The sequence below is a fragment of the Sardina pilchardus genome, chromosome 14 (genome assembly GCF_963854185.1).
Source record: "Sardina pilchardus chromosome 14, fSarPil1.1, whole genome shotgun sequence".
Lineage (NCBI taxonomy): Eukaryota > Metazoa > Chordata > Actinopteri > Clupeiformes > Clupeidae > Sardina > Sardina pilchardus.
Window position 1 is genome coordinate 22,294,825 of NC_085007.1, and position 27,902 is coordinate 22,322,726.

The window sequence follows — 27,902 nt, forward strand, 5'->3', positions numbered from 1 at the left end:
AGAGCATGTTCAGAAGTCCATGGTGTCGTGCTGGTAGCGTAGTCGGGGGCTGTTGTCACTGTAGAACTGGCTGAACCAGCGGCGGTGCTTCTGAATGGCCGAGTCCTCCTTCACCAGCATGGGCTTGGAGATGTACTTCTTATTGTTCCAGATCATCACGTCTCGTTCAAACTGCCAGACACAGAAGAATGGATGAGCATCAAAGGACGTTCTACCCCGCGGTGACCCCCATTCATTCACCTCCCTATGAATTCATATTATTTCTTATTCAACTATTCCTTTTCTTTCTCACAAAAAGAGGTGCTGCCTTCATGTAACCGCTATCTCAAGGCAAAAAAAACGATAACCCTCAAATCCCAAAGAACAAAACGTTCACAGCGTTCAGTTCACAGCTTAGCAATTCCAAAGTGTGGTGATTCAGGCTCGGTTTGTGCCGGCGCGGCAAGTCGTTTCTCGAGAGGCCGACTGCACACGTGGCCCGACGAGGCGTCGAAATAATGGATGCTCTGACCGGAGGGGGCTTCTTGTCAAAACAAGATGAGGCTTCTGCCCAAGACCTCTGGGGAATCTCTCTAAACAGCGTGCGACTGTGGATTCCCTTCAGCTCCCTCCCCAGTTGTCATTGTCTGCACTGCAGTCTGCATGCACCTTTGAATGTGTATACCCTGTAGAGCCTCCTTTGACACTTTCTAAATGAGGTGGTGTCACAGCACCAGGCTTTTCATTTGGGGAGGGTGGCGTGCACTCGGCAGATATGGATGACCTGGACTGTGGCTTCTAGCAGATGGGTTCTAGCAGATGGGTTCTATACAGTTTTCTTCTGTAGGCGGTGTGAGCCTTTGGATGAGTTATCATGTGAGGATGTGTATGTTCAGTTTGCAAGTGTGTGCACTTGTCTGAGTGTATGTATATAAGTATATATCCTTTTTTGATCCCGTGAGGGAATGTTTGTTTGTGTGTGTGTGTGTGTGTGTGTGTGTGTGTATGTTTCTCTCTCTCTCTCCCTCTCTCTCTCATGTGTTTGTGTGTGTTTCTGTCATGCCACGTCCACACGTACCAAAACGATCTTTTCTCCTGCCGTTTTCCCTGGCATCGTTTAAAGAATATTTGCGTCCAAATGGATCCATCTCAATACGACTAAACACGCTACTTCATATTCCAGGCCTGTAGGTGGCGCTGTTTCGGTTCACCAAATTACCAAAAACGGAAGGCTAGAGGAAAATCTGGCTAGAACAAAATCTAGCAGAGGCGTTGGAGTTTTGGAAGTAGGCTGCAGGCAGTAGTTGGATAGGCTGCATAGGCTCTCGGTAAGGTAACAACAACGACCAAAACGCATTAATCCCTCTCTCTAATGTGTTTGTGTATGCATTTCTTCCAGTGTGTATGTGTGTGTGTGTGTGTGTGTGTGTGTGTGTGTGTGTGTGTGTGTTTTCTCTGTCTCTCTCTAACTATCCTTTATCTCTCTCTAATGTGTTTGTGTATGCGTTCTTTCAGTGTGTGTGTGTGTGTGTGTTCATGTGTGTGTCCTACCTGTATGCACTCAGCCCGTAGGATGAATTTGGGCACCAGAGGGGGGATGCTGCTCTGGTAGAAGATGGTGTGGGACACGCACTGGAGGAGCGGCTCCACAGGGGTCACGCAGTGCATGATGACCCCGTGACCCAGGAAGCTGTGGTCGAACAGCAGGAACACAATGCCTGGGCCCACCTGAAAAGTGCACACACACACACACACACACACACACACACACACACACACACACACACACAGACATGAGCATGCACACACACACAGATGAACACACACACATATACAGGCACAAGCGCACACACACACACACACACACACACAGAGAGAGAGAGAGAGATGAGCATGCACACACACACAGATGAACACACACACATGTACAGGCACAAGCGCGCGCACACACACACACACACACACACACACACATACACACGTGCACACACACAGAGATGAGCAAACACACACACACACACACACACACACACACAAAACAAGAAATTGCTTGAGCTAAAAGAAAAGTGAGCATATGTGGTGATGAATGCCAAAGTGCCTTTAGGCAACATTTGTTCACACAGAATGAAAGTAGCTGAGCCAAACTATTCTAAGATCAGTAAAGGGAAAAACCCACGAGTGCAGCAGTACTTTCAGACATTTGAGCACGGAGTAAAACACACGCTGACCAAAGCATAAGACTTGTGTTCCTCAGATAACACATTTTCTGGTATGCTCTTTCTAAGCACAGCCATTTGGATGTCCACTTACAGGGAAGTCGCAACACTAAAAGGGCAATGTAATCTGCTCTCTTGTTTACCCTCCTCAGCTGGGAGGTAATATGCCAGTACGTTGGCGAGCGATGCCCATCTCAGAATACCAGAGGGAAAGGCTGGCATCACCATAGAGAGAGAGAAGCAAGTATTGGAAGGGGCCCTGATGGCACAAAAGCACAAAGCCCAAAAGCGAGAAGGCCAGCAAAGGCACAATATATGGGACAGGGCTGGAACCACTCAACTGATGGATGTGAATGCTGGACTGCTGTTTGCCCATAAACAGTTCATTCAGGGCAGGACTAAAAAGAATTATTTACGGTTGGTACATGGTAGTAGATCTAGTCTTGGCAAACATGGCCGCTGTAAAGGCAGACGAGTAGAAGACAAGCAAAGGTGGCACCCATGAGAAGTTATGGATGTGGGACCCACTCAGACGGGTTGTTTTGGACCAGAACGGGCAAATGAGCCCAAAAGTAAGTACTTCTAAGAATGTTATTTTTATTCTTAGTTCAGGTGATGATGAACCACAGTGACACAGTAAAGCAGAAAAGTTTCTCCTAACACTCTTAAACAGGACAAACTTATATGATCAGACTCTCAAAATGACAAGGTCAAAATGGCCTCCTTCATATGGTATATGACAGTACTGACAGCAACTAAGCTGATGGATGCAAACATTTGGCTGAGGTGAGCCCACATGAGTCAGGAGAGCTGTCAGGAGGCTCGTGAAATACTGTTGATGGCTATTAAACAGTGTCGGGGTTTAGTTTCGGCAGAAGATTTGTAGACTCGCTTTAAGATACGGCCACTGCTGTTGCTGCAGTAAGACACAGCCCCCAAATCCCGAATCAAGAATCCAACAGACTTAAATCAGGGGCAGACAGGTGGAACTAGGAGGGGGAGTGGAGGAGAGGGTGACAACAACACTGCCATGCCTCAAGCTCTAACCTGAGTCAGCTGTCAGTGGGCTGGATAAGTATGAGTATAAAATGGCTGGCACAGCAGGGTGTGTAGTTGATGACTGGGTTCAAAACAGCACAACCCTATGAGGGGAACCAATTAACGTCAGCCATATTTATATACATATATATACATGTAATACACATTACAGTTTGGCTTGTCTGAATCTACTGGCTCTTGTCATATGCTTCCTTAAAGGAACACGCCGACTTTTTGAGACATTTTCCTAATACATGCTGTGATACATGTACAAATAACAATGTCAAATGTGACACTGTGAAATGTGAAAAAATATGTAATTTAAAAAATGATCCCAGCTCATTACAGCAGAGCTACTGCATCGGCAGAAGAAACTGCAGTAGCCCTTAGTGACAGTGAGCAATCTGGGATATCCAGCAGCAGCTCACTGGCTCCCCCTGGCTTTTACATGCATTATGGCTGCACATCAAATGTCCCACTATTTTAATTTTAATACGTTTTTTTTTAAATTTATTTTAGAAAGTTATATCAGTTATATTAAGCACATTCCTATAAATGTTCTTTATTTTAGCTTATCTTTGATAGCGCAGCTGTTCAGTGAAAATAACATAATTAGTGCAAAAGCAAGAGCTTACCATAGTCAGTGACACCTCAAGATCATAAGACTACACAAGAATCAGAATTTATCAAGATGACGTTTGCCATTTCTTTGTTACTGACACACACTTAAGTTCGCCAACTTAATCTGCAGAAAACGATGAGGTGTTCAGAAAAACAACTTTTCGAAGCCACATGGGTCAAAACATCAAACCCTATATGGGGTTGTTCTGAAAGGTAAGCATTAATAATAAAACAAAATGGCGGTACATCTGATAGACCAGCATGTGACAGGGGTCCAAATAACAATAATAAAAAATATTGAGCTATAAGCAACTCATACGTGGACTATAGCAAGAGACCTGTTTACAGTGATTCTGACAAAAAGCCTTATTACAGTACGATGTGTTATGTGCTAGTGCTATGTGCTATGTGTAGGAAGTAATTCATTCTGGTAGAGTGGCAGAGTTCAGTGACACGAATTGTGAAGCACAGAACAGAAGTAAAGTGCACTGAGGTGGAAATAACTGTGGATGCAAAATAAATTAAAACAATACACCTGGGCAGAAATAAATGTGTGTATGCTAGTGTATGAGTGTGTGTGGGTGATGCTGTGCTGTTTTAATCAGTGTTGGTCATTCCAAATGAAACAATCAAATGTGTGCATGCGTGTGTGTGTGTGTGTGTGTGTGTGTGTGTGTGTGTGTGTGTGTGTGTGTGTGTGTGTGTGTGTGTGTGTGTGTGTGTGTGTGTGTGTGTGTGAGTGTGTGTGTGCGCATACAGTATGTATGGTGTGAATGTGTGCGTGTGCGTGTGCGAGTGCATGTGCGTGTGTGTGTGTACGCGTATGTATGCTGTGTATCTGTGTACAGGCTATGATGAGTGTACAGAGGCCTTGGGGATATCCATATTGTTGTTTTTGTTTGTTGTTGTCTTTGCTTTACCTGTCTCGCCACCACATCCAGGTCGAGCAGGGGCCAGCGGCGGCCGAACACGGTCAGCGCATGCTTCACCAGCATCTGGGAGCAGTGCTTGTTGGGCTCCGACTCGGGCTTCCACTCCACCTGAGAGAGACACAAACCAAACCGCTGCTCTGATTTGCTGCAAAATACTGCTCTTGGCTTTACTGCAACATACTGCTGTTGGCTTTGCTGCAGCATACTGCTCTCTGCTTTACTGCAACATACTGTGCTCTCTGATGTACAGTAGGCTCCCAGCAAACATGCCCATGTGGGCCCACAATGGGTAATTGTGGGTTTACTGTGGGCAAGTGTGGGCAGGGCTAACCCACACTAATCCCAAACGGGCCCCTAATGGGGTAGCCCATGCTGGCCCATAGGTGTTTTCCCCTTTGGGGCCCCACTTAGGGATTTCTGCGGGCAAGCCCACTGTGGGTTTGCCCACACTTTGCCCGCATTGGCCCCATGTGGGCAGCCCATGCGGGCCCCACAGCTGTTTTGCCCTTTGGGGCCCCACTTAGGGATTTCTGCGGGCAAGCCCGATGTGGGTTTGCCCACACTTAGCCCGCATTGGCCCTGTAAGGGGAGCCCATGTGGGACCCACAGCTTCTTCCCTTAGGGTCCCCAGTAAACCCCAGTAAACCCAGACCAGTTTTGGTGGCTTTTCTACGGTTTACCCGCATTAGCCCCCTAAAGGCCTAAAGCGCAGCCCATAGAAATCCCAATGTTGAATTTCTGTGGGCAACTTATTGAAGACGCTGGTCGTAAAGAAGCTTCTTTTCATACTGTGTGTGTACACTATATATAGAAAAAGAACATCAACCAACAACCAATCATTTCAGAATTGTAACAGTTCAAACAATGTTGAATGCTGACGGCTGCAGTGCCAAATCAATATGAAAATTTCCATGCAATTTGTATGTTTAGATAGCCTGGGCTCACCCATAGTTCCTGTGACGCTGCACAAGATTTTGCGAACAGTCAGTGTGGCCAAGCAGCCTATCCACCTCTACCATTTCAAATGTTCACAGGATCGGGAAATCCAATGAAAATCAAGCATTACTAACGGCCCGGTAAAGGCAATGACGCACTAGTAGGCATGTCAATGGGGTTTTGCAAGAAGCCTATCGTTGTGGTTGTTTTACATACGTCAGAGGAAACAGTGGTGTGATTAGTTGAAGCTTTGTCCAGTAGCAAACAGAGGAATTTGAAAGAGGCGGATTAAACCTGCCGTCTGAGAACTGACCGAGATGGAGGCAGGAGCCGAAGAGCTCACACACAGAGCAAATTAATTTCTCTGTGTATGAGTCTCTGTCTGTTTTTAATGAATACATTTCAATGTTATGTACATTCAATTTGTCTTTTATTCTATTATTGACTGCAACTATTACATATACTGTGGGGTAGTGTGGGCACACACATGGCCACACTACCCCACAGTAAGCCCACACTACCCCACAGTAAACCCACACTACCCCACAGTAAGCCCACACTACCCCACACTAAGCCCACAGTAAACCCACACTACCCCACAGTAAGCCCACACTACCCCACAGTAAGCCCACAGTACCCCACAGTACCCCACAGTAAGCACACACTACCCCACACTAAGCCCACAGTAAACCCACACTACCCCACAGTAAGCCCACAGTAAACCCACACTACCCCACAGTAAGCCCACACTACCCCACAGTAAACCCACACAAGTTCGGGGGTAGTGGGGGATTTTGGGAGGGTATGGGAATATAAGGGCCCATAATGGGTCCCACTGGGGGCCCAATGAGCCAAATGTGGGCAAGCCCCACACTCTGCCCAAACTGTGGGTTTGCCCACAGGGGCCCCACCAGGATCCCTTAGTGTGGGGCCCGCATGTTCCCCGCATTTCACGACGGTAATGGGGCCCACAGTGGGCATGTTTGCTGGGCTACTACAACATACTGCTCTCTGCTTTACTGCAGCATACTGCTCTCTGCTTTACTGCAGCATACTGCTCTCAGCTTTACTGAAACATACTGCTCTCTGCTTTACTGCAGCATACTGCTCTCTGCTTTACTGCAGCATACTGCTCTCTGCTTTACTGCAAGAGCATTGTGCTCTGCTTTACTGCAACATACTGCTCTCTGTTTTACTGCAACATACTGCTCTTGGACTTACTGCAACATACTGATCTCTGCTTTACAGCACTATACTGATCTCTGCTTTGCTGCAACATACTGCTGTCTGCACCACTATCTATGGGAGGCCAAACAATTCAAAAGCAAAAAAGGACACCACCCATCCAGCTGTACGGAGCTAGCGACCCAATTGCCCTGCTATGCTGAGAGTGCTCACCGCCCTGATAGAAGAGGCCTAAAGTAACACACAATGGTTCTTTCACGTTAAAAGAATGGCTTCATACTCATTTTGATGATATGCAGACTACTGCATACTGCATGCCTACTATGGTACTCTACACTAAAGTGTACATGTAACTTTGTGGTTCTGACCAAGAATGTGACCCTTTCATCAGATTCTGGTGAACTGGGTAACCCCTTAGCATTAAATGGATACTAAGTATGTTGAAAATTGATGAAAAGGGGGGATTCTTACATTGTGATACTTAAGAGCTACCGTACAGTCTCTTCTCAAAACTGCATATCACTAGCGCCATGATGCTAAAACGAGGCGTAATAGTGACAGACACATCATGCAGATCAGAGCAGACGTGTGTGTCTGTCTTCCACAGCTGCTTCCTCACCTTCCAGTCATGCCGCACAAACTCCCAGGTCTTGCTGTTGGTGTAGCGCAGGTCCACCCCACTCACAATGCCAGGTGTGTGCAGGTGAGCCAGGTGGGCGATGTCCGCAGCGTTCTCAGGGATCTCCTGCAGTGGATAAAAAAACAAAACTTGCAATGAATGATTTCTTTTAGGATTTGTTGTATCTGCCCAAGATCCATATGTGATTTTGAATTCTTGTTTTAAAGTAATTATGAGCTATATTACTGGCACGCGCACTCATATCTCATATTCACACATGCGCACGCAGGCACGCAGGCACGCAGGCACACACGCACACACACACACACACGCACACACCCTACCTCTATGTGCGCATTGATGAAGTGCTCGGTGCGTCCGCGGTAGACCCATTCGCCCCGGGTGATCTCACTCTGTTCCGGAACTCTCCAGCCGGGCTCGTCCCCGTCACAGTGGAACCACACCAGGATCTGCCCGTTAATCTCACAGCTGGGCCAGCAGCGCACCTTAGCAAACTCTGGCACTGAGGACAGCACAGGGCCCCACACACAGACACACATCAGCACACATACATCATCATTAGCAAGGTTTTAATGAGGGGTCGAATGCATAATGGAGGCACAGGGTGTAATGAATGAATCGTGATATTATTAGGAACTTGGATCAGTAGAACTTTAAAAGGAATAGATATAACAGCTATGTACAGTATAATAGATACAAATAGATGATTGGCATGCTAACACTGAAGTGGTATTTTGTCACATAACACATAAATACTGACATAGTATATACACTTCTCCACAACAAGTTATCTGCTTCATGTTATCATACAGGAGAATTTTTTAACAGAAATGAAAAGAAGCGTTAGTGCTCACCTTTCTCAGCATACGGGATCCTCACACACTTCCCATCCTCACCCCGAAACTGCCACCCGTGGAAGGGACACTCGATGCATCCGCCCACCACACGCCCTCCCACTGCCAAGTTGGCACCCAGGTGCGGGCAGTAGGCGTCCACCACATACGCCTTCCCATCCAGACCCCGGAACACAGCAACCTGCTCTCCTATATGAGACAGACAGCGGGGAGGCAAAGTACATTTATCATTAATGTGCCGTTGCTCCACATTCAGCTAACAACACATTATCTGCAAGCATGACAATAATAAAGTCTGTAGGGCCCTTTTTAATGACTCATAACATAAATTACATAACAGAGCATACATTTCCTGAAGAAAGCCCAACAGGGTTGAAACCACATTTTTCTTTGTAAGAAATTCTGAAATGCTGCAATAAAAGGCATTTTAAATAAACACTTGACTGGACGTGTGCTTGAAGTCAGCCCAGAGGCATCTTGTTTTCACATTCCTGTCTGTCTTTGCGTATGCAATCGATGCAGTACCTCTATTCATCTGCGAGTGGCAGCACTGGCACTCATTAAAAACAGTCATTAGAGACAAACCACCTACTTACACACTTACACAAATACTTAGCTTAAGTATATAGTGCAGATATTGAGACAATACTAACCATTGAAGAGTGGGCACAGTGCAAGTAAGCACTCTAGCAGTATACTGACGGAAGTATGTCGTTTGAGACACAGCCAAAAGTGGCCTATTCCTCACAGTTCAGCTGCCCAAAGCACTCCTGAGGTACACTTCAAGTACATGAACCAGCTTGGTGTCATAAAACACGGATGGGAAACAGAACCTCTTAACCGCCCTTCTAATACAGTATCATACTTCAAGGTTGCAAGTCCAGAAGTGCAGATGAGGATACCCAGATTTGATTTATCCTCCTATCCACATAAATAAAATGTTTTCAAAGATTTAAAGTCATAAATCACGAAATAAACTCCCATTATGGTTGCCTAAATTGTGCTACAAATCTAAACAACAATGGCAACAATGAAAACGTTAATATGCAATTTGATTGCATTGCCTGGTTTGAGGCAATCACAGGCACAGCATGTGGTGCATGGGACATCCTGGGGACCGACACAATTGAGTGGAGTGAACATTCAAACGAAATTCAAGTCTTATGGTAAACATAGGCGAATCTGTTGGGAGTCAGTTTGGCAAGCCTGTCTCACCGCTATACGTGTGTGTGTGTGTGTGTGTGTGTGTGTGTGTGTGTGTGTGTTCATCGATGCATGTCTTTGCGTGGGCACGCAATTGTTTGTGCATGTCCTCCCGGTGCAAAGCCGTTCCCAGGGGACATCAAACAGACGACCGGTGAGACGTGCGCTATGCGGTGTGCACATACGCTCCGGGTGGGAGAGCGAGGCGGATCAAAGTTTGTGCCTGCCGCTGGCAGCGTGAGATCGCCAGACCTCAGATTACACCCAGATTAGGGCTCAGATTAGCAGGACCTGTGGCCTTGGCTCAACGACACTTGCAGAAGCAAGCAAGCAAGCAAGCAAGCAAGCGAGTTTACTCTCCATTAAAATAGGAAAAAACAACACGCCGCAGCATAGAGCCTTGCCTAAGAGCTAATTCATAGGCTATGTTCGACAAGTCGAAGAAACAAAATAGCTAATAGTCGGTTTCTCAATTATGCAATACGATTCAATATGTTTTAGCCTAGATAGCAATTGCAGATTAATGTGACGACAACGGATCGGATATCTTTAGGCAGTTAAACTTTGCGTCCACTTCTTTGCTATTTTTGTGCGTCTATTCATTTCATTTTCATTTCGCAGTTGAGATTTGCGCATTGTCAGGGTTAATTGAAACCCGCCAAGCATGACAGACAGTTCGCAAATGAATTAGCAAGGATGCACAAACAAATGAGAGTAGGGTCACAATAGGCCTGCAATTCCCATCTGTGTGACACTGATACCATAAATAGGACAAGCATAGGACATGGGCACATGCAAATGGAACACAATCGCTACTCCCATAAAATCCAATTCCATACTTGACTTCTGTCATTAGACCATTAGGCATTTCATGCTCTTGCTGGTTTAATGTGACATTAGGTCGAAGGGATGGAGGGATGAAGGATAGGTTCTCCTGTACACAAAGATGATCAATAAGAATCCACTGGGCTTTGTCATCTTCAGGGAGAGCCGAGTCCCTTGGGCTCGAGTTTGATTTGGACGAGGCAAATCTGGGACAGACACTTACAGTACATCAGGCAATGAAGCATAGACAGAGAAAGGAGACAGGGAGGAGGAGGAGGGGGTAACAGAAATGAATGAGGATGAAGCAGAAAAGTCTGGCCATTATTGCTGTAATATATGCAGCCCCAATAAACATGATGAAATCATCGAATCATACACTACAGTGGAACCAAAATATAAGAAGGCAGGCGAGAATGCTGTCTGAAATTTAGTGCTAAGTGCACTGAGGTGTTAGCAGTGGTTGTAAAGGACTGAATGAAGACACTCATCCTGTCGAAATGCTGAAGTTAAACATGTTCTCTACATGGAATGATATCTTATGAATCTGAACACAAACTGCTCACTACAGCCTGGCTCACAACCTAGGAAATAAATACCTATTACTGAGAACAGCAGATACTGAAATGTGGTCCCTCTTTGTGTGTGTGTGTGTGTGTGTGTGTGTGTGTGTGTGTCCTTTCCCTTCATATACCTCCTCCTCTCCCTCTATTCTTTTCTCATCTACTTTCTTCTATCTCTTTCCCACTTCTGAACTCCTTAATATTGTCCTTTTCCACCTCACATACTCTCCTCTTCTCTTCTTTCCTACCTAAACGAACTCTGGCGAACATAACAGCCCTTATTTTCCAGTCTTTGTGAATGTCATCAAAACACCACTGAAATAGACAAAGGCAGTGCATTATCACCATGATAATTACCTCAGAGTTGTTGTTGCATTGTAGCGGCAGGCATGGCTAATTTGTGCTTCCATGATAACAACAGTGGGAGTGAATGTTTTTTTTTTTTTTTTTTTGCACAGAGAAAGCTGTGGTCCTATTACCGACACAGACGAATCCCTGATGGGCATGAAATATGAGAAAATGTGTGGGCGAAATGTGAACGCTGCAAGCGATGCCAAACAGCTAGAGCTTACATCGGCCAATTGTATAGAAAGTGACTCTTGTCGTGAAGTCTCAAATCTGACCGAGAGTAACCTTTGGAAAACTAAGCATGCACAGGACAGAAGTCTTAATCTGTGACAACAAGCCTGTAACAATGCTCCTGTAAACTGGCTAACAGACAGGCTTGACAGTCTGAATGGAAGGTAGGCTGACAGTTTGAATGGAAGGCAGCAGTCTATTACTATTGCAGGCTACATGGAAGAAAACATGTCAACTGTAAACACATGGCCAAAAACTGGGTAACTCTAGGCAACTGAACACATCTAAGAAATACCCAGACATTTAGGCAAATTCAAACATCATGTAGGCTTACTAATTGTGTAAAATATCATCATATGAATTGATAGTTTGGACATTCATCATCAAAATGCAAAATGCATCAAGGTGCAAAATGTTTGTATGATGAAATAATACACTATAATATATATATATATATATATATATATATATATATATATATATACACACACAGTATATCACTATATACAGTATATACTTTATACTGTATATATATATATAGCCTACCTATATATATATATATATATATACAGTATATATATTTATATATATATATATATATGGTTTGCTGGTTGACCAGCTTGTTTGACCACCCTATCATGGTTGATCAGGTAGACAGGGGCGTAGCCAGAGGGGTGGCTCCAGGTGGCACAGGCCACCCTTGAGATTCGATTGGCCACCCCCGGTGCCACCCCAAAATCCTAGTCTACGATTTGCCATTAATAGTCAAAGGCGACACCTTTCTTGATGTACTTGAAGCGCGGTAGTTTGAAATGTAAGTAATAACAAACACACTTGCAGTTATAGGCTACATGGCTTGTTGTTTTTAGCATGTGAGTTTACAGTAGGCCTACAGACTACTGCTTGTGCTAACACACAAACATATCTATTTACTGCCAGTGCCCATTTATCTTATCACACACACAGTAATGCGACTGTGGAATCACGTCATGTAGGCAAATTATTATATCTGCCTACCTTCTCTGCAGACATTTGCTAGGTCAATCAGTGTTGTATTGTAAATAGCCTACTATCCTAATGTAATACTGACATTGTGGGAAGTTTACATAGCCAGTGTTTCTTAATTGGTGGGTCAGATCCCAAAGGGGGGTCGTGTAACCGTTCTGAGTTGGTCGCGGAGCTTGTGGCCATCAGAAATGAAAAATCACCAATTTAAAAGGCTGCCTGATCAGATCTAATATTGGAACTTTATTTGTAGCCTATGTCAGTCATTGCCATGGACATAGACAGTGTTTACTGTATGTGACAGGTCATGTTAGAAATAATTTTAGGGAGCTAATTTTATAAAAGTGTATAATTTTAAGGTATAATTTTAAAAGCAAGTTGGCTGCAACCCTGAGTATTTGAAATAAGCTGGAATATGGATTTGTTTAAATTGCGGACAAAATAAGACAGAAACCCCTGTGTGTGGGGTGCATGAGAAAATAAAACCATCCAAACTAAAATGCCACATGGAAACAACAGGCACCCCTGTCAAAGACAAACCTGTTGAGTAGTACTTTGAAAGGCAACATGAACAGTTTAAGACTTCACAAATGTTATGCCAAACATCTGCTTTTTCCAAACAAGTAGGCTATAGGCACTTTGCGTGTCTTACCATATACTGTAGGCTAGCTCACCATATTCGTTGGCTTGAACGCTAAAAATACTGTATTTATATTGGTCACAACTTTATGAACATGTGAAAATGTGGATTCCAAAACCAGACCAGTTAAGAACCACTGGCAAAGGAAATATTTCACATTTTCCACTTTTTTCCCACCTGAACAGGTTTGTTGAGCTGAAAATTAGAAGAAGAAACAAATACATTTTGGGAGTGATCCGTAGTTCCGTCGGGATTCCGGAGCCGTTTATGTGTTTCACTTAGTGGTGTAATGGCATGGTATGGCCATGTGATGGCAATCTGAATAGTTTAGGTTCAAATGTATAACAACCTAGGAAGAACAATACTGGCGGAGGTCTGCGCTCTCTGAGTGCTTTTCTAGTTTGTTATATTATACGCAGAACGTTGACCCTAACCTAATGAAACACAATACTCGTTTCCATTAATGTCTTTGGCTTTGAAGGTGTTCCAACACAAATGAATTCCTCTATTCACAAGGAGACTAAGTCTTGGATACCGAAAAGAATAGTTTCCAAGACACCATAACCTGGTCACCCTCTACCCCAAACAACAATCACCATTTGTTTGACACTTCCACTATGAGGCAACAGGACTTGCAAGATGATCGTATGCATTGTGGCAACATGGCCACAAACAGCCACACTGAGGGCCAACAATAGACAAACGGGATGAAGCGCACCAACGAAAGCCAACTATTCCAACAACAGCCAAGTGGAGTGAATGAGAAACTTCTGGTTTTGTCATCACTCATGTGCAAGTTGAAGACAGGTCATGATGGTTATGCACATTTCCTCTCCTTCCACCCTCTTTAACATGCACAGAAACCTTACGTGTATGGTGTGTTGAGATGTGAAATATAGAACACTGTTGAATGAACATTATTAACAAAACAAAATATTTTGAAAGCACTACATCTAAAAAAAGGAACAGTGATTCAGTCATGAGTCAATACAAATCCTGGCAAAAGGTTCTGGACAATCTGCTGACCATAGCCAAATCTGACTACTGTGTAACTCTGGTCAAACAGCTTATCTCATTATCTTATCTCTCATTAATAATAACTTGGATTTATATAGCGCCTTTCATAGAACCCAAGGTCGCTTAACAAATGGATTATTAAGATTAATGGAAATCAAGATTCACATGGTTTCTCATGACACAACCCTTAGTTTCTAGGAATCACAATGTCTACCATACACATATCAAATCCCAGAAAAAAATAAATGCACTGCCCATTATTCTGACCGTGACATTTTACAACAAGATTCACCAGGAGTTGTTTCAGGTCATCATCAGTGTCCTGATACCATGGTTTCCCAAAACTTGACCTCCTCTGGACAAGCAGACACTCACTTGTGAGGCTACTACACTACATGTTAGCCACTGAGTCAATAGGCCTTGACACTTGTTTAATTGAGTTCTGACTAGGTTATAGCCTATAGATAATGAATCCTCCCAATAGTAACAAATGCCGCAACAAATGATTCGTTACAAATCCGTCTGTGTCAACTCAACTTGCCTACATGCACACACCCTCAGCTCCTGTTAACAGCCCTGGATGAGTTAGCTAGATGAGTGAGCTATCCTATCCTGTTGACCTGGTAATGTTACAGTAGATATGGGGAACTTGAGAGTCGAGAGTGGGCAACTCTCTGACAATACATACAGTACTAATAAACTACTGTGGGTTGTGAGTGACATTGGAAAACGATCCATTAGTAAGTAAGTAGACAACTCAAGCATACTGGTAGCGGTACTTCACAAACTCAAGGAATAGCTCAGACCTAGATCAGATGTGGGAGAGGGCCGACATGGGAATTTCACAGGTCATCAGGCCACAACCCACATAACGTGAGACAAGCGTGATGTATCAGATTCATTTTTGGCAGAATTGCGGAATAGTGATATCATCTTTATCATGTGCAAAATCTTGTGATAGTATCGATGTGTGAGTTAATTCCCTGCCTACTATCAGCAGACCAATATTATGCAGGTGAGCGATCAAGAAAACTCACTGTTGGGATTGACAGCAGTGACTGTGCTCAGACAGAAGAGTCTAAGTCCTTGTACACCAAACTATACCTATGGCTATGGGTTTGCACTAGCATGTGCAATAGCCTGTTATGCCCAAGGCCGTAGCCATTGAGTCAGTATTGAGGGAAATCAGCTCCTGCTACTTTGTACAGATTGATAAACACATGGGATCGTGCTTATTTGTTTTCTTTTTAACAATGTGTAATAGCATTGCTTTTCCAACTAAATATTTTGAACCTTTTTTTCATATGCCTAAAAAGGTGTTTTTTTTTCTGTTATAGGCATGGAAATATTTTAGGAGATGGAGCAACTCCACCTGTGTGGCAGGACCTAGTTTGAGGATGTAAAACATATCTTGCATCACTGGCAAGTGTGCACACCATATAACAATATTACAGGCGCAGGCCGAATGGCAATAAAACAAAGATTATTATAAAAAAAAAATAGTGATTATGTAAACAAAATGATGTCCTGTAGTATGTTAAAGCCCGCCACTGGCTAACTGCGGTTGGTTTGCCAGTCAGCAGAATAAAAGTAGCTAGAATTCGTTATTGTGCTGACCTGGTTACAAAACATGCTATTTTTATCCTGGGTGTACTTGTACGCACCGAACGCTTCAGCTGAGAGGCAGTCGCACAACACTGTAGGATGAGAGCGTCTTAACACACTCATCATTTTCGACCATGCTTTTACTATGAAAAAACATCAATGAATCACTGTCTCACTGAATGTCTGTAGGATATGCTTATTTGTAGCATATATATTACACTAGGATGTGTAATATAGCTGTGCACTAGAGCTAAACGACTTACCGAGCACAGTCACGTTTTTGACATCCCCTCTCTCAAGCATGTGCGAATCCAGCACTCTGTACCATCCGTTTGGATAAACGGGCGGTAGCTCTCCGGTCTTCCGCCGCCGTCTCACCTCATTAGCGGCTTGAGCACGGGAGCGCCCGTCCTCGGCGATATAACCCACCTCATCGGGGGATCGCAGGAGCTCCAGAGGAGCGAACAGTAGCCTGTACAGCCATCCCAGTGTGAGGAGTAAGACTCCTGCCAGGATGCACGTTGCGGCTCTGGCTGGCGCGCCCGCTAGTCCTGTCCTCCGCCACAATTCTGGGTAGCCGACTCCGAGGATAGTGTCGGATGGATCTTGGACATGCATCACGAGGGCGGCCGTGATGCTGATCGCGACCACCGCGGCCACCTTACCGAGCAGCGTGTTACTGGGGTTCTCCATGGCGATATTCTCAGTGCGCGTGTCTTGAGTTTATGTGCTCAGGGCAATCTCAGATGTCCTCCGTTTACTCCGTTCATAGAGTGTGCCACCCCGTGTAACGCTGTCACCAGCAGCGGGCCACCGAAGACCACAGCAACTTCCACTAGAAGAAAACACATTGAGTTTACATTTTCAAGATTGGAAATAAATAACGTTAAGATGTATTATAACATAGAGATGTAGCATAAATCATTACATGTAATAATTAGTAGTACATTATTAGTAGGCCTAGCATTATTGTTATTATTATTAATTCTTCTTATTATTATCAATAAACTAGCGAGCTGCATTTACGGCATTAATATAGGCTAGAGAAGTTGCCGCTCTTTTTGCATAGGCTACATTCAAATCTACATTTTAGATATTGAGCTGAAATTAATTACAAAAAAATTGAAATTACATTTGACTACAATCACCGTCCCATAAATAACACCTTGGATTATGTGTAACTGGCAAATTCTTCACCCATGGATATCAACTGAGTAGCGGATTCGGAGGGTGGATCTTCTTCAAAACTTCTATGGTATGACCCCAGAGGCCATCATCATCTAGTTTAAACTCGTTAACATTTATGTGACTACAATGGAACTTCACAAGGCTGTTGTGAACCTGTGCCAAATGTCAATATTACGCATACAAAATCGCCGTATTCCGGATTGAGCCCAAGATGCATCGTGTCAATCTGAGTGTAATCACAGTTTCCTATATAGATTCACTGACCAAGTCGCACATAACCCCAGGTAGACTACATGGATTAACGAGTAAAGCTCTTATGTAAAGGAACGGCATCACTAACACATTGGGTAGGCTACTAGACAGAGAATTACACGAGAAAGATATCAAAAGCTAGTCAATAACAAGACGACCTACGTTTCCCAGTCCAGTGACCTTCCTGATAGCGCCTCTGGCAGTCCCTCGGCGGTCGCGTGTATTCGAAGGGGATGCTCGGGTGCGTGCGCCAAGGCATGTGGTGTTTAACGTGTAGGGAATGAATCGGTAGGACAGCAGCATCTGAAGTAATGATCGCCACGCCCCACTCAGGTGAGAGGTCGAAGGGAGGGCATATCGTGCCTTCTCGGATACAGAAAGCCATTCAGAGATATGCAAACCGCTGTTGGCACTTGCTTTCAACTGCTAGGCCTATACCTGACCATAAACTGTATTGAGGTTACTGAATATTTCTTTGAGTTGGCTACATAAGTGTGAAACTTTTTTAGTCAAGCTTTAAATTATAAATAGTCATGGCTTTAACATTTTGTGTTGGAATTATGCCTACTGTACCATCCGTGTTTCTGCTAACAGTTAACAAAGTGGGAAGAAATATAAGCTTAAGACGTATGCGTCCACGCGAATTAATCATAGTTTTGCCGTTTCTTGCTCATTACTATGCCTGAAACTTTGTGAATGACGATAAATAATTAAACATTTATGTCATACGTTTAGGAAATGGTGCAGTACCGATGGTATCCTCTCAACTTTCCTCCTGCATTGCAGGCATTTATTGCACTCCAGTGGTGTTTTGGCGTATTGCAGTTGCTGCAAAAGGTTGCCTAGTTAATACAACACATCACATTGGTGGATCAGGAGCCAAGAGAAGTCGGCAGGTTGGTTTAGACATACAGTCTATTCATGTTTATAAAATACCTTAATAAAGTGGGTGTAGTTGTGTAGTAATGTAGATGCTGTTGTAGTTGCAATGGTGGAATTCAAGTAATGTTTAACAGCAAACGACATCTCATATGATCTCCAGTCAACCTGGTAGGCTATTAACAGAACCATAATCCTTGAGAATTGTTACCATGTGAATGAAAATGTGTAATGTATTCATAAATTCCATCTGGGTTCAAACACTCTGTGTGCTGCCCTCAGCTGCAGTGCCCAAGTTAAGTTAGTGATTTCCAGTCCTTGAAATCTCTTAGGCTGGCATTGGTATTGAAACTCAATCCCTGGCTTATCAACAACTCTGCCAATCAATACCGTGGGGCAGATGCAGCAACTTACAGGTGGACTTCTGCATATGGCAGAAGAGAAAGCTAGAATATGAACACTGCTATGACTGTATGAAGCTACTTTAGTCAAAAAGAACAGCATGACAGTGTTAAGGGGATGTTTTACAAGAGTGAATATAGGAATGTGTCATACAAGGGCGTAGCCATCGCGTAAACATAGGAGGTGTGTGTGTGTGGGGGTGTGTGTGTGTGTTGCGTGATGATGCGAGGAGACTTGTACATTATGCCGAGAGATAACACGTCAAAAATAAAATGCTGATGGGGGCATTCTCATAACATATCAGCCTATACAGAGGCCAGTGTATAGGCTGAGGCTGAGCGTGCCAGTGGCAGAGCTACGTTGTTCGTCTGAGGAGTCAAGTGGTAGCATATGCCTGTATGAGGGCATTCAAGTAGGTGGGAGCAGAGCCGGAGATTACTTTGTAGGCAAGTGTTAGAAACTTGAATTTGATGAATTAGAGATGAATATTACAAAAATAACACAGTTTGACCCTGTTGAGACTTTACTGACTGCACCTATAGGGGACATTTAAATACAAATTCATTTCTGATATGTTTCCTTGTGTTAATACGTTTGTTTTGGTAAGTCTGTATTTAGGGCAGTATGTACTCCCATGTTTAAGAAATTGAAAGCTAAATCGCTGAGTAGGCTAGTCAGTCTGCATTTTACTTCAGTCTTGGAGTTTTGTGCAACAGCATGAAGCAAAATTACCAATAAAGAAAGTTTGACATGTTTTTTTATTGCATTCAATTGTTTCATTGTCTTCAATCAAGTATTGAAAAAATGAGCTGATATCACTTTGAGTAGAACTTTGATGAAGCTCCAGACCATTTAACTAACATGGACTGTACAGTATGTGACTACATATGATTCTAAGCCAATTTACTCAGAGATGGTGGGCAAGCTGGCAAAAGTGTTGGTCCAGTAGTTGACAAAGCGCATCCTCTGCTTCTGCTTGACAGAGTTTCTACCCATCCTGTCATTGATGTCCACATATTTGTGGGTCTGATTGTCGAAAGCAGGCCAGTTGACGGGAACATCAGACTCACCTTTGTTAGGGTCTCTGTTAATGAGGAAGAGAGAGAGCAGTTAAATGAATGAGTGAATGAATGAATAGACTGTATTGTCACGTCAGGCATGAAAATTGTCTTCGGTCTCACCAATAACATATACAGTACATACAATATGCACAGTATAGACACAAATCCATAAAACAGTGTTCACTAAGACACAACATATCCACAGGATAAATACCTTTATATACAAGTAGGTCTTGGTTGCACACACATCCAATTCTCACCCTCTCTCCCTCCCACACGCACGCACGCACACACGCACATTTGAGAAGTGGTGGGCGCTAGCCAGGCTATATGATCACAGTAATGTAAATTACATAGAGGTGTATTGATTGGAAAATAAATGTTTCTCTCATACCCGGTCCTTGCAAAGTTGGTCCAGTAGGCGATCATGTATCCAGAGACATCACGGTGCTTGGGCCAGTATCCCAGAGGGGTGGTGAAGGGCTTGCCGAAGACAAACTGCAAGTCGTCGGCATGGTCTGCCCCTATCCAGCTGGGGAATCCAGGATTTCTATTAGGCTGAGAGAACAGGTAGGAGTATGTGCGTCCAGTTCTGAAGAGGGACAGAAACATAGAGGGAGAGGGAGGGAGAGAGAGAGGATGTGGGAGAGTGATGTAATCAGAAAGTAGCACTGATATCAAAGATCTTTCGTTACTGACAAGATAGAGCAACACAATTCATCTCTATGGAAGCAAAATTCAAACAGTTCCTGTCTGCTTAAGGAAAGACGTCATAGTGGGATATCGATCGCGGCAAGCAGTTCAGTTCAAATGTAACGTCATTTTCTAGGTCTGCTTAAAGGGGGATTTCGCCCCCCCCCCCTTTGCGAAAACAGAACGCGGAAATGGTCAAACTTTTGCGCCTCTCGCTCCGCTTTAACCCTCTCTGCTGATATTAACTCCATTGTGAGGGAGTGTTGAGCGAGTGCCCAAAACTCAACAGCCAACATAGTCTCTGTTCCATCAGTCTTTTCGTGCTTTTATTAGTTATAACATGACTCATGGGAAGGTCTCTTTTATATATATATATATGTTTGACTGTGGTGGTCACAGATATTATGTAGGGTATCATTTCAAAAAGATGACATTGCTTCCCAAATGACATTTCTTCAAATATGAGAAAATTAACGTTTGGTTGCTAGACCACGTCTCATTGAGAAGTGGTAGGCGCTAGCCCATTGTGGTAATTTCTGAGTAAACTTGATTGTGTGTGCGCGTTTTGTGTGTATGTGTGTGTGTGTGTGTGTGTCTGTGTGTGTGTGTGTGTGTGTGTGTGTGTATTTGAGTGCCTGAGACAGAAGGAGAGAGAATGTGTGAGTGCTTGGCAAGTGAAGCCCTGTGTTGCATGATTTTGGACTCTTTCATTCAAAAAACGGAGTCCACATCAGGAAGGCTTACGTGGCAACGCTGTTATGCAGGTAGAGAGCGGCCTGAGTGGGCACCAGGAAGATGTAGTCGGTCTCCACTTCCACAACTGCCCTCTTGATCTCTTCCCTGCCAGGCCTGTGCCCCCAACCGGAGGTGTACTCGTTGTAGGCCAGGTCAGCAGCCTTCTGCCCCTTCTCTTTGGTGAAGGAACGCACAAGGAGCCGCAAATCCTCCCTAAGGTAAAAGAGCGAATGAGAAAGAGAGAAGACAAAAAAATATATGTAAATTGTTAGGTCAAAAAATAAACTGTCAGAACAGTAGACCAACAGTATTCTCTACACTTACACAGCTGTTGCATGGAGAGGCTGATTAACAGAAGGTACATCCACTCCAGTGAAGATGTGGCCGTCCATATCGTTGGCACCAGCAATGTAGTCCCTGTCTGCGGCATTGACGAACAGGTTAGCAGGCTCATCAGGCAGGAAGTCTCCGTCGATGACAGGAGAGAGGACCAGGGCGCTGACAATGGGTTCTGAGGGAGGGACACAGTAAAAATACCATTAAGCAATGGAAGGAAAAATAAAACACCATCCTGCACCCACACACACATACAAACACACACGCACACACGCACACACACACACACACACACTATATTTAATGTCTCCACTGAAAAAAAAAGGTGGTGGCAGAGCCGTATATGGAGAGAGTTTGGCCAAGTCCGCCATGTTGGATACCAATGTCAGATGATTGTACAGCGTTACCTTATGGGACGATTATGTTGAAATAAATCCCTTATTTTCACCATTATAATAGGCATATGAATGTTGAAAGGCCCTTACAGATACTGTATATTGGTATTTAACATGGCGCCCATTCGATTCCCTAGTTGGCCAAACTCTCTCTATATACGGGCTGGGTAGTGGTGGTTCTGGAGGAGTTCAGTAACTGGTTCGGTACAAATCCACAAATCAGTTTCACCTTCAATTGTGGATGTTAACTTATTGTGTTGTAAATGTTCTTTACGTCATGTGATACACACCTGCATGTGATCACCTGTGCTGTCTGGTCGTGTGATCACATTCAGATTTAGAAGACGCAGTCTACAGACAGCCCATTTTAAACTTGCACTGAGGAAGGCCATTTTGGCTGAAACATGTTGGCATGATTTTAATTGAAAGTCAAGCTCAATAAAGGTTTTTTACTTACAACTATCCTCTTGAGCGCCTTAGACTCACTACTAAATTTGAAACTGGTTCCGTTCATTTGTTGGTTCAAGCTAGTCAGACTATCACCATACTTTGCTCAGTCTTTTAAGACTGAACATCTGCATTTTTTTCCTACTGCACAAAAGACTCTGTACACTTGGATAGTCCTTCAACCAATCAGACCAACGATCCGGGTGCGCCTGGTGGATAAACCAGCTTATGATTGTGAGCCAGCAAACATGGACAGGAAGCAGGAGAGATAGATGTGCAGGTTTCCAGCCTGAGCTGCAGGGCAAAATCTAAATCGTCGGCATATCGGTTTACCCAGCCAAGATTCAAGCCGGACTCTTCCTGAACCTGTCGAAGTATCCTTGAGCAAGACCGTGGTCTCCCATTTGTTCATGATGTGCTGATTGGCACCTTGCATAGCAGCTTCCACCATTGGTGTATGAATGCGTAAGTGGATGCAATAATGTAAAGAGCTTTGAATGTTCAGAAGAGTGGAAACACACTAAATAAATGCAGCCCATTTACCATTTGAAGATGTAGGCCTATTATATGGAAAACACAACTACCCACAATCCCCTACTCACTTTCTGGAGACCCTTCCATGTCCAAGGTGCCAGCCAGAGTCAAAGTAACAGGATCAGTCATCTTCAGACAAGCCACCATCTTATCATCAGTTGGGCAGCCCACCCTTTCGGCAACCTGTGAAAAATGTATCTCAATTAAACTAGTGGCAAAAAGTGGAATAGTTGCATGTCTCCTTTACAATGGTATAACAGATACATTACTAAACTTCAAAATCCAACAGTTTACTCTTTGCATAGCTATGCAATCTGCAACATAGGCATGAAGGTAGTGTATAGAAATGCGTGGTGTCATGTTTACCAGCTCAGCAAATGCCCTGGGGTTCCTGTTGACGGCCCAGGGGCAGAGAGCCACTCCACTCTGGGAGATGCCTCTGCGGATCAGCCCCTTATTCAAGGGTGTAATGAGCTGCGGGGAACATAGAGAAGAGGGGTGAGACTGTAGGTGGGTTTAGCTGGATAACTATGGCCAGTACTACAGAGAAAGAGGCAGCGAGGGCGAGAGAGAGAGAGAGAGAGAGAGAGAGAGAGAGAGAGAGGGGGGGGGGGGGGGGGGATATTTCTACCTGGAAGTTGACACTGGCACCTCCAGCAGACTCTCCGAAGACGGTGAGGTTGTCGGGATCTCCACCAAAAGCCTTGATGTTCCTGTGCACCCAGGCAATCCCAGCATGCTGATCCCACAAGCCATAGTTACCTATCAGTGGTATGCATCACTCCTTTTAGTTCAAGTTAGTCTGAATTCCACTTTGGATAAATGTGTGTGTGTGTGTGTATATATATATATATATATATATATATATATATATATAGTAGACTTTATCAAATATAGTATACTTTATACAGTATAATGCCTGTTCATAGTTGAATCCAAAATTCAGTTGAATTTCAATTAAAGTTCATTCTTCTTGGCTCAGCTCTCCATTCAGATGGGCAACTACAGTCAAATCTACATATTTACTTTGTCTCCTAATGAGTTTGTGCTGCTGCCTATTCACCAGGGATGCCGGCGTCTCCAGTACTGAGGAAGCCCAGAGTTCCTGTACGGTAGCTCAGTGTCACCACAATGACATTCCCCCTGTTGGCGAGCTCCTCTCCGTCATACAGATAGTTGTCGAGGAAGTTTGCTCCGGTGGAAGCACCGACAAGGAAGCCACCACCAAAGAGCCAGACCATGACAGGGAGGTTGGTAGAGACCTCTGCAAGAGATGAGCTGCTGGTTAGAATTTTACATAAGGGTGTAGTCTACATAGATTAGAACTGCTGGAAATAAAGTGTGTGTTTTGTTCAAAGCGACTTATAGTACAAGAACATTATACTGTATTAGTTAGAAATAATAACTTGAAATAAAGTAAGATAATAATTAAGTGTAAGGTGAATAGATTCGTTTTTCACTAGTTTTTCACAGATTAGTTTAACACTTCTTGAAAGTCCCAAAACTACAGTATCACCAAAATACAGAACATAATATTCAATAATAATACCATCATTACATAATAATAATATCATATTAGATAATACAAAACATTCCTGGGTTTGAATACCTTTGCGTCCCTGGGGTATCCAGATGTTGAGGTAGAGACAATCCTCAACCCCACGGGTCATTGTCTGGATAAGGTTGACCTGAAGACATCTTGTCCTGTACTCTTTGGCTTTCAGAACACCTACAGACAGGAGAAGAAATTAAGTGATATGGACAAATACAAAAAATAGTATAATAAATAGTTGTTCTTGCTTTATATGCATAACATATGAACAGTATAAGACATATCATGTTTTCATATTGCATTTTTTATATATATAATATGTTAAAGAGCCCTGCATCAATGTTACTGCTGCTTTGAAAACATTATGTTGGAGTCTTATTTGAAAATCAAATTATTGAAAATTGTATTGAAGTGATTAGAAATGTTATTGAAAATGATCACGAATGACACAGCTTCACATTTAGCCATATCATACACTTGTCGTGACAACTAGTGATGCAAACTGCCACAGGCCTTCCTGGCAGATTTATGTTCGTATTCATCAATGGGTCATGGCACAGCATTGCACATTGACTGTCGTCTGACTTAGCAAGAGAAGTGTTATCATCACACAGCCCTTGCAGAGTCATGGGTCACCTACCATCCCAGCCAGGGTGGGGTTGAGGCTTCTCAAAGCGACCAGGAGGAGCGGCAAAGGGAATTCCCTTAAAAGAATCCACGTAGCGGAAGAGTCCAGAAACAGCTTTGTTGTTTCCAACGACCATCCCCCCTTCGGTCATCACAGTTCCCAGCTGAAAACAAAAGTGCAATAAATAAACCAGACCCTGAATACATTTATGTAAATCACCAAAAAAAAGAAGAAAAAAAAAGAACAGGTGAAATTAGCAATGTAATATTTGTAATGTGTCCAACACGCCATTATATAGCACACATGACAGGCTACACTTTAATGGCATATACTGTCTGTACGTGGTTATCTGTTTAATTCTTTAGAGAAATGTATTAACCAAGGGTCATCAAAATCAACCACGCTCACAGAAGCAGCAGAAGCAGAGCCCAGACAAAGGGCTGCTGCCAGCAGGAGTCCCAGCATGGCCATAGCGAACGATCAGCAAGTCCTGCAGGGATGGGACAGCTTTATTTCCTCAGCCCTATATACCATCTGGCCTAGCTCCGCTATCTCCCTGCCCTGTCCCTATCAGAGTCTGTTCTAGCCAGTGTTGCTTAATCTCATGTGACATGTCAGTTTTTGACTAACATGTGTGGATCTATGTCTCTCTCTCATGGAGGTATGAGTAGGTCATTATGTGCCAGGTGTCATCAAGGGAATGGGCCCTTCTCCAATTTGGCTTTGTTTGTCAATTGCAATAATATCACAGCGATACATTCACAGGTTCTGGTTTGAGTTGTGGATCGAAGGTTCAGTATATGTACAGTATATGAGACAAAACAACAGAGTTCAGTTCTGCAGTGTCACCCAAACCACAGAGAATGGCTACATCAGCAACAGCAACAGATAAGGACAGTGTGGCCAGAGCCCCCGTCCTTATAGCAGGGTCCCCATGGATACGTAAAACGTCTTAAAAAGTCTTGTATTTCATTTCTGATATTTAATACCTTACCATGTGTTCTTGGAATTGTATAAGGGCAGGCATTTAATTTGATTTGATCTGGAGCTTATATACAGTTTGCTAACCCGTACGCATTTTACATATTAACCGCGTCTTTTGACCTGGAAAGCAGGCTTACAGTAGAAGCTTTCCCCCTTTTTTTATTATAAGTTTGACGGTGCACAGTTGGCCTGTCAATGAGCTATGAGTGAGCTGAAAAGTTTTCGACCAATCACAATGCAGGATTCCTTCCCCTGGCTTTCATCCATTGGCTAGACTGACTAAAACAATGATCTGAGACGCTACTGGAAAGAATGGTATAGGCCTACTATCCAACGTGCGCCCTTAACAATTGGACATGGCCATAATGTGTAGCCTAATTACGCACCACAAGTCGACACCACACCAGGCTTGTTTACTTACAGTATAGGATAAACGGACAGGGAGGGATGTTGAAATGATTAAGAATTAAGTTGACGTTATGAATGTATTTGCAAGCTAGTTTGGTTGTTCATTTAGCTGACAAAGGAAGTTGCATTGTTTAACATAACTTTTCATAGTAGCCTTCCTGTTTATAACGTCAACCCTGACCTAAGCTAAAGGGTAGGCTACTCAGAGAGCACAGAATTTGGCATACCGGTATGCCTGTATCTCGCTATGTTGCGCCAGTTGTGTTCCATAATAGCCTACTGTTTGTCGTTAAACACAAACAAACAAACTGCGCAGAAAAGTAAATATTTCAGCTAAACACGTAACCTAATCATAATGGGAGGCGAGGAAAAAAAGAGTGCATGTGCAGAAATTCCTAGAATCTTACAGATAAGATGGCCATGCCTCCACAAGACTTCTCCATTCAGTGTGTACAGTCTGCAGTGTTGATATAGCCTGCTTAAACATAGCCTGTGTAATTTGCATTTTCAGAGCAATGTTTATGTAGGCCTATTGTTATAGGTGTTAAGTGAATTGAAATGAACAAAATGATGGCAATATGGCTACTTTGAAGGAAACTTTGAAGTGTTTATCTGATGTTATTTCTGGTACGCTCTCAATTTGAAGAAATTACCTATGTAGAAATATGTGTTATGTCCTTTCTAAAGTTTTTACAAAACATTATCAACATAAGGTGTAGGCCTACTTCAAACATATCTTCAGGTATGTCAGTTGTTTCACTTTACCTGCATGTCCCACAGAATGATTATTGACGATAATTCGATAATGACTAATTCTGCGATTGGCATTATTTTTCACTCATGGAGATCTTGAAAAAGATATTGTATTTTACAGTTTTTCTGGATGCTTAAGCGCTATTCGTGATTCTTGTAGCACAATTTCTAAAACTATTAATACGTATAGCAAAACCACTCACTGAGTTAAGTGAGTGCAAACCCTAGCAAAACTAAAAGCACAAACACTGCTTTGCACTCTGTTTGCAATTTTGTAACACACACTTTGGCACAATTCACTGCACAGCACTCTTTTTGCAGAACTTTAAACACAACTCACTGCTTACACTCAATTCCCAAATTTCCAACACACTCCTAGCAAAATTAAATACACACATTTATTATTATTTACACTGTTTTACTGACTGTATGGCACATGGTCACATCATGAAAACTGTTTTAGATAATTAGTTCACTTTGCAATCAGCCTAAGCAGCGTAAATAAGGCACAGGTAAGATATCCGTGTGGAGTACAATGGAGGGAGCTGGAAGAGTGAGAATTAGAGGAGGCCTAGGAAGAGGACGTGGAGGTGAAGAAGTAGGAGGAAGAGGACAAGGAGGTGAAGGAGCGAGAGGGAGAGGACGACAAGGACAAGGAGCCCGGTGCCTTGGACCAGGAGGACATTGCATGCGATGTAGATGAAATTTTGTGGCCGTACCCAGAGAGATGTCATGATGTAGACAGATTTTTATTTTATTTGTCTCAGTGAAATTACTCTTTTGTGTTTTGACTTTGTATTTGTTTTGATGAGTGTGAACA

At 43.4% G+C, this 27,902-nt stretch overlaps 2 protein-coding genes across 2 annotated transcripts; both read right to left on the reverse strand.

The window, feature by feature from the left end:
• On the reverse strand, window positions 1-16,528 carry zgc:92275 (cholesterol 7-desaturase nvd). The gene is made up of 7 exons (XM_062555165.1): window positions 16,099-16,528; window positions 8,402-8,590; window positions 7,871-8,049; window positions 7,527-7,652; window positions 4,775-4,894; window positions 1,531-1,707; window positions 1-171 (listed from the first exon to the last, which is right to left on the reverse strand). Exons 1-7 carry the CDS (start codon window positions 16,526-16,528, stop codon window positions 10-12), a joined length of 1,383 nt encoding a protein of 460 aa, XP_062411149.1. The 3' UTR covers window positions 1-9.
• A 2,843-nt stretch (window positions 16,529-19,371) lies between these two features.
• On the reverse strand, window positions 19,372-25,408 carry LOC134100870 (bile salt-activated lipase-like). Its single transcript, XM_062554340.1, has 11 exons — window positions 25,346-25,408; window positions 24,950-25,100; window positions 24,367-24,486; window positions 23,821-24,021; window positions 23,389-23,519; window positions 23,124-23,231; window positions 22,826-22,940; window positions 21,370-21,556; window positions 21,055-21,258; window positions 20,012-20,209; window positions 19,372-19,640 (listed from the first exon to the last, which is right to left on the reverse strand). The coding sequence occupies exons 1-11, from the start codon at window positions 25,406-25,408 to the stop codon at window positions 19,460-19,462; spliced, it is 1,659 nt and encodes a 552-aa protein (XP_062410324.1). The 3' UTR covers window positions 19,372-19,459.
• Between the last annotated feature and the right edge of the window lie 2,494 nt (window positions 25,409-27,902).

Excerpts from the sequence above, each read along its gene's own strand:
- zgc:92275 (XM_062555165.1), bottom strand. The coding sequence starts at position 16,528 with ATGGAGAACCCCAGTAACACGCTGCTCGGTAAGGTGGCCGCGGTGGTC. Across the intron at positions 7,653-7,870 it reads TCATCAATGCGCACATAGAG|GAGATCCCTGAGAACGCTGC; the intron begins GTAGGGTGTGTG and ends TATCCACTGCAG. Across the intron at positions 4,895-7,526 it reads TTGTGCGGCATGACTGGAAG|GTGGAGTGGAAGCCCGAGTC; the intron begins GTGAGGAAGCAG and ends TGTCTCTCTCAG.
- LOC134100870 (XM_062554340.1), bottom strand. The coding sequence starts at position 25,408 with ATGGCCATGCTGGGACTCCTGCTGGCAGCAGCCCTTTGTCTGGGCTCT. Across the intron at positions 24,022-24,366 it reads GATACCCCAGGGACGCAAAG|AGGTCTCTACCAACCTCCCT; the intron begins GTATTCAAACCC and ends CATCTCTTGCAG. Across the intron at positions 20,210-21,054 it reads CTGCATAACAGCGTTGCCAC|AACTGGACGCACATACTCCT; the intron begins GTAAGCCTTCCT and ends GTCCCTCTTCAG.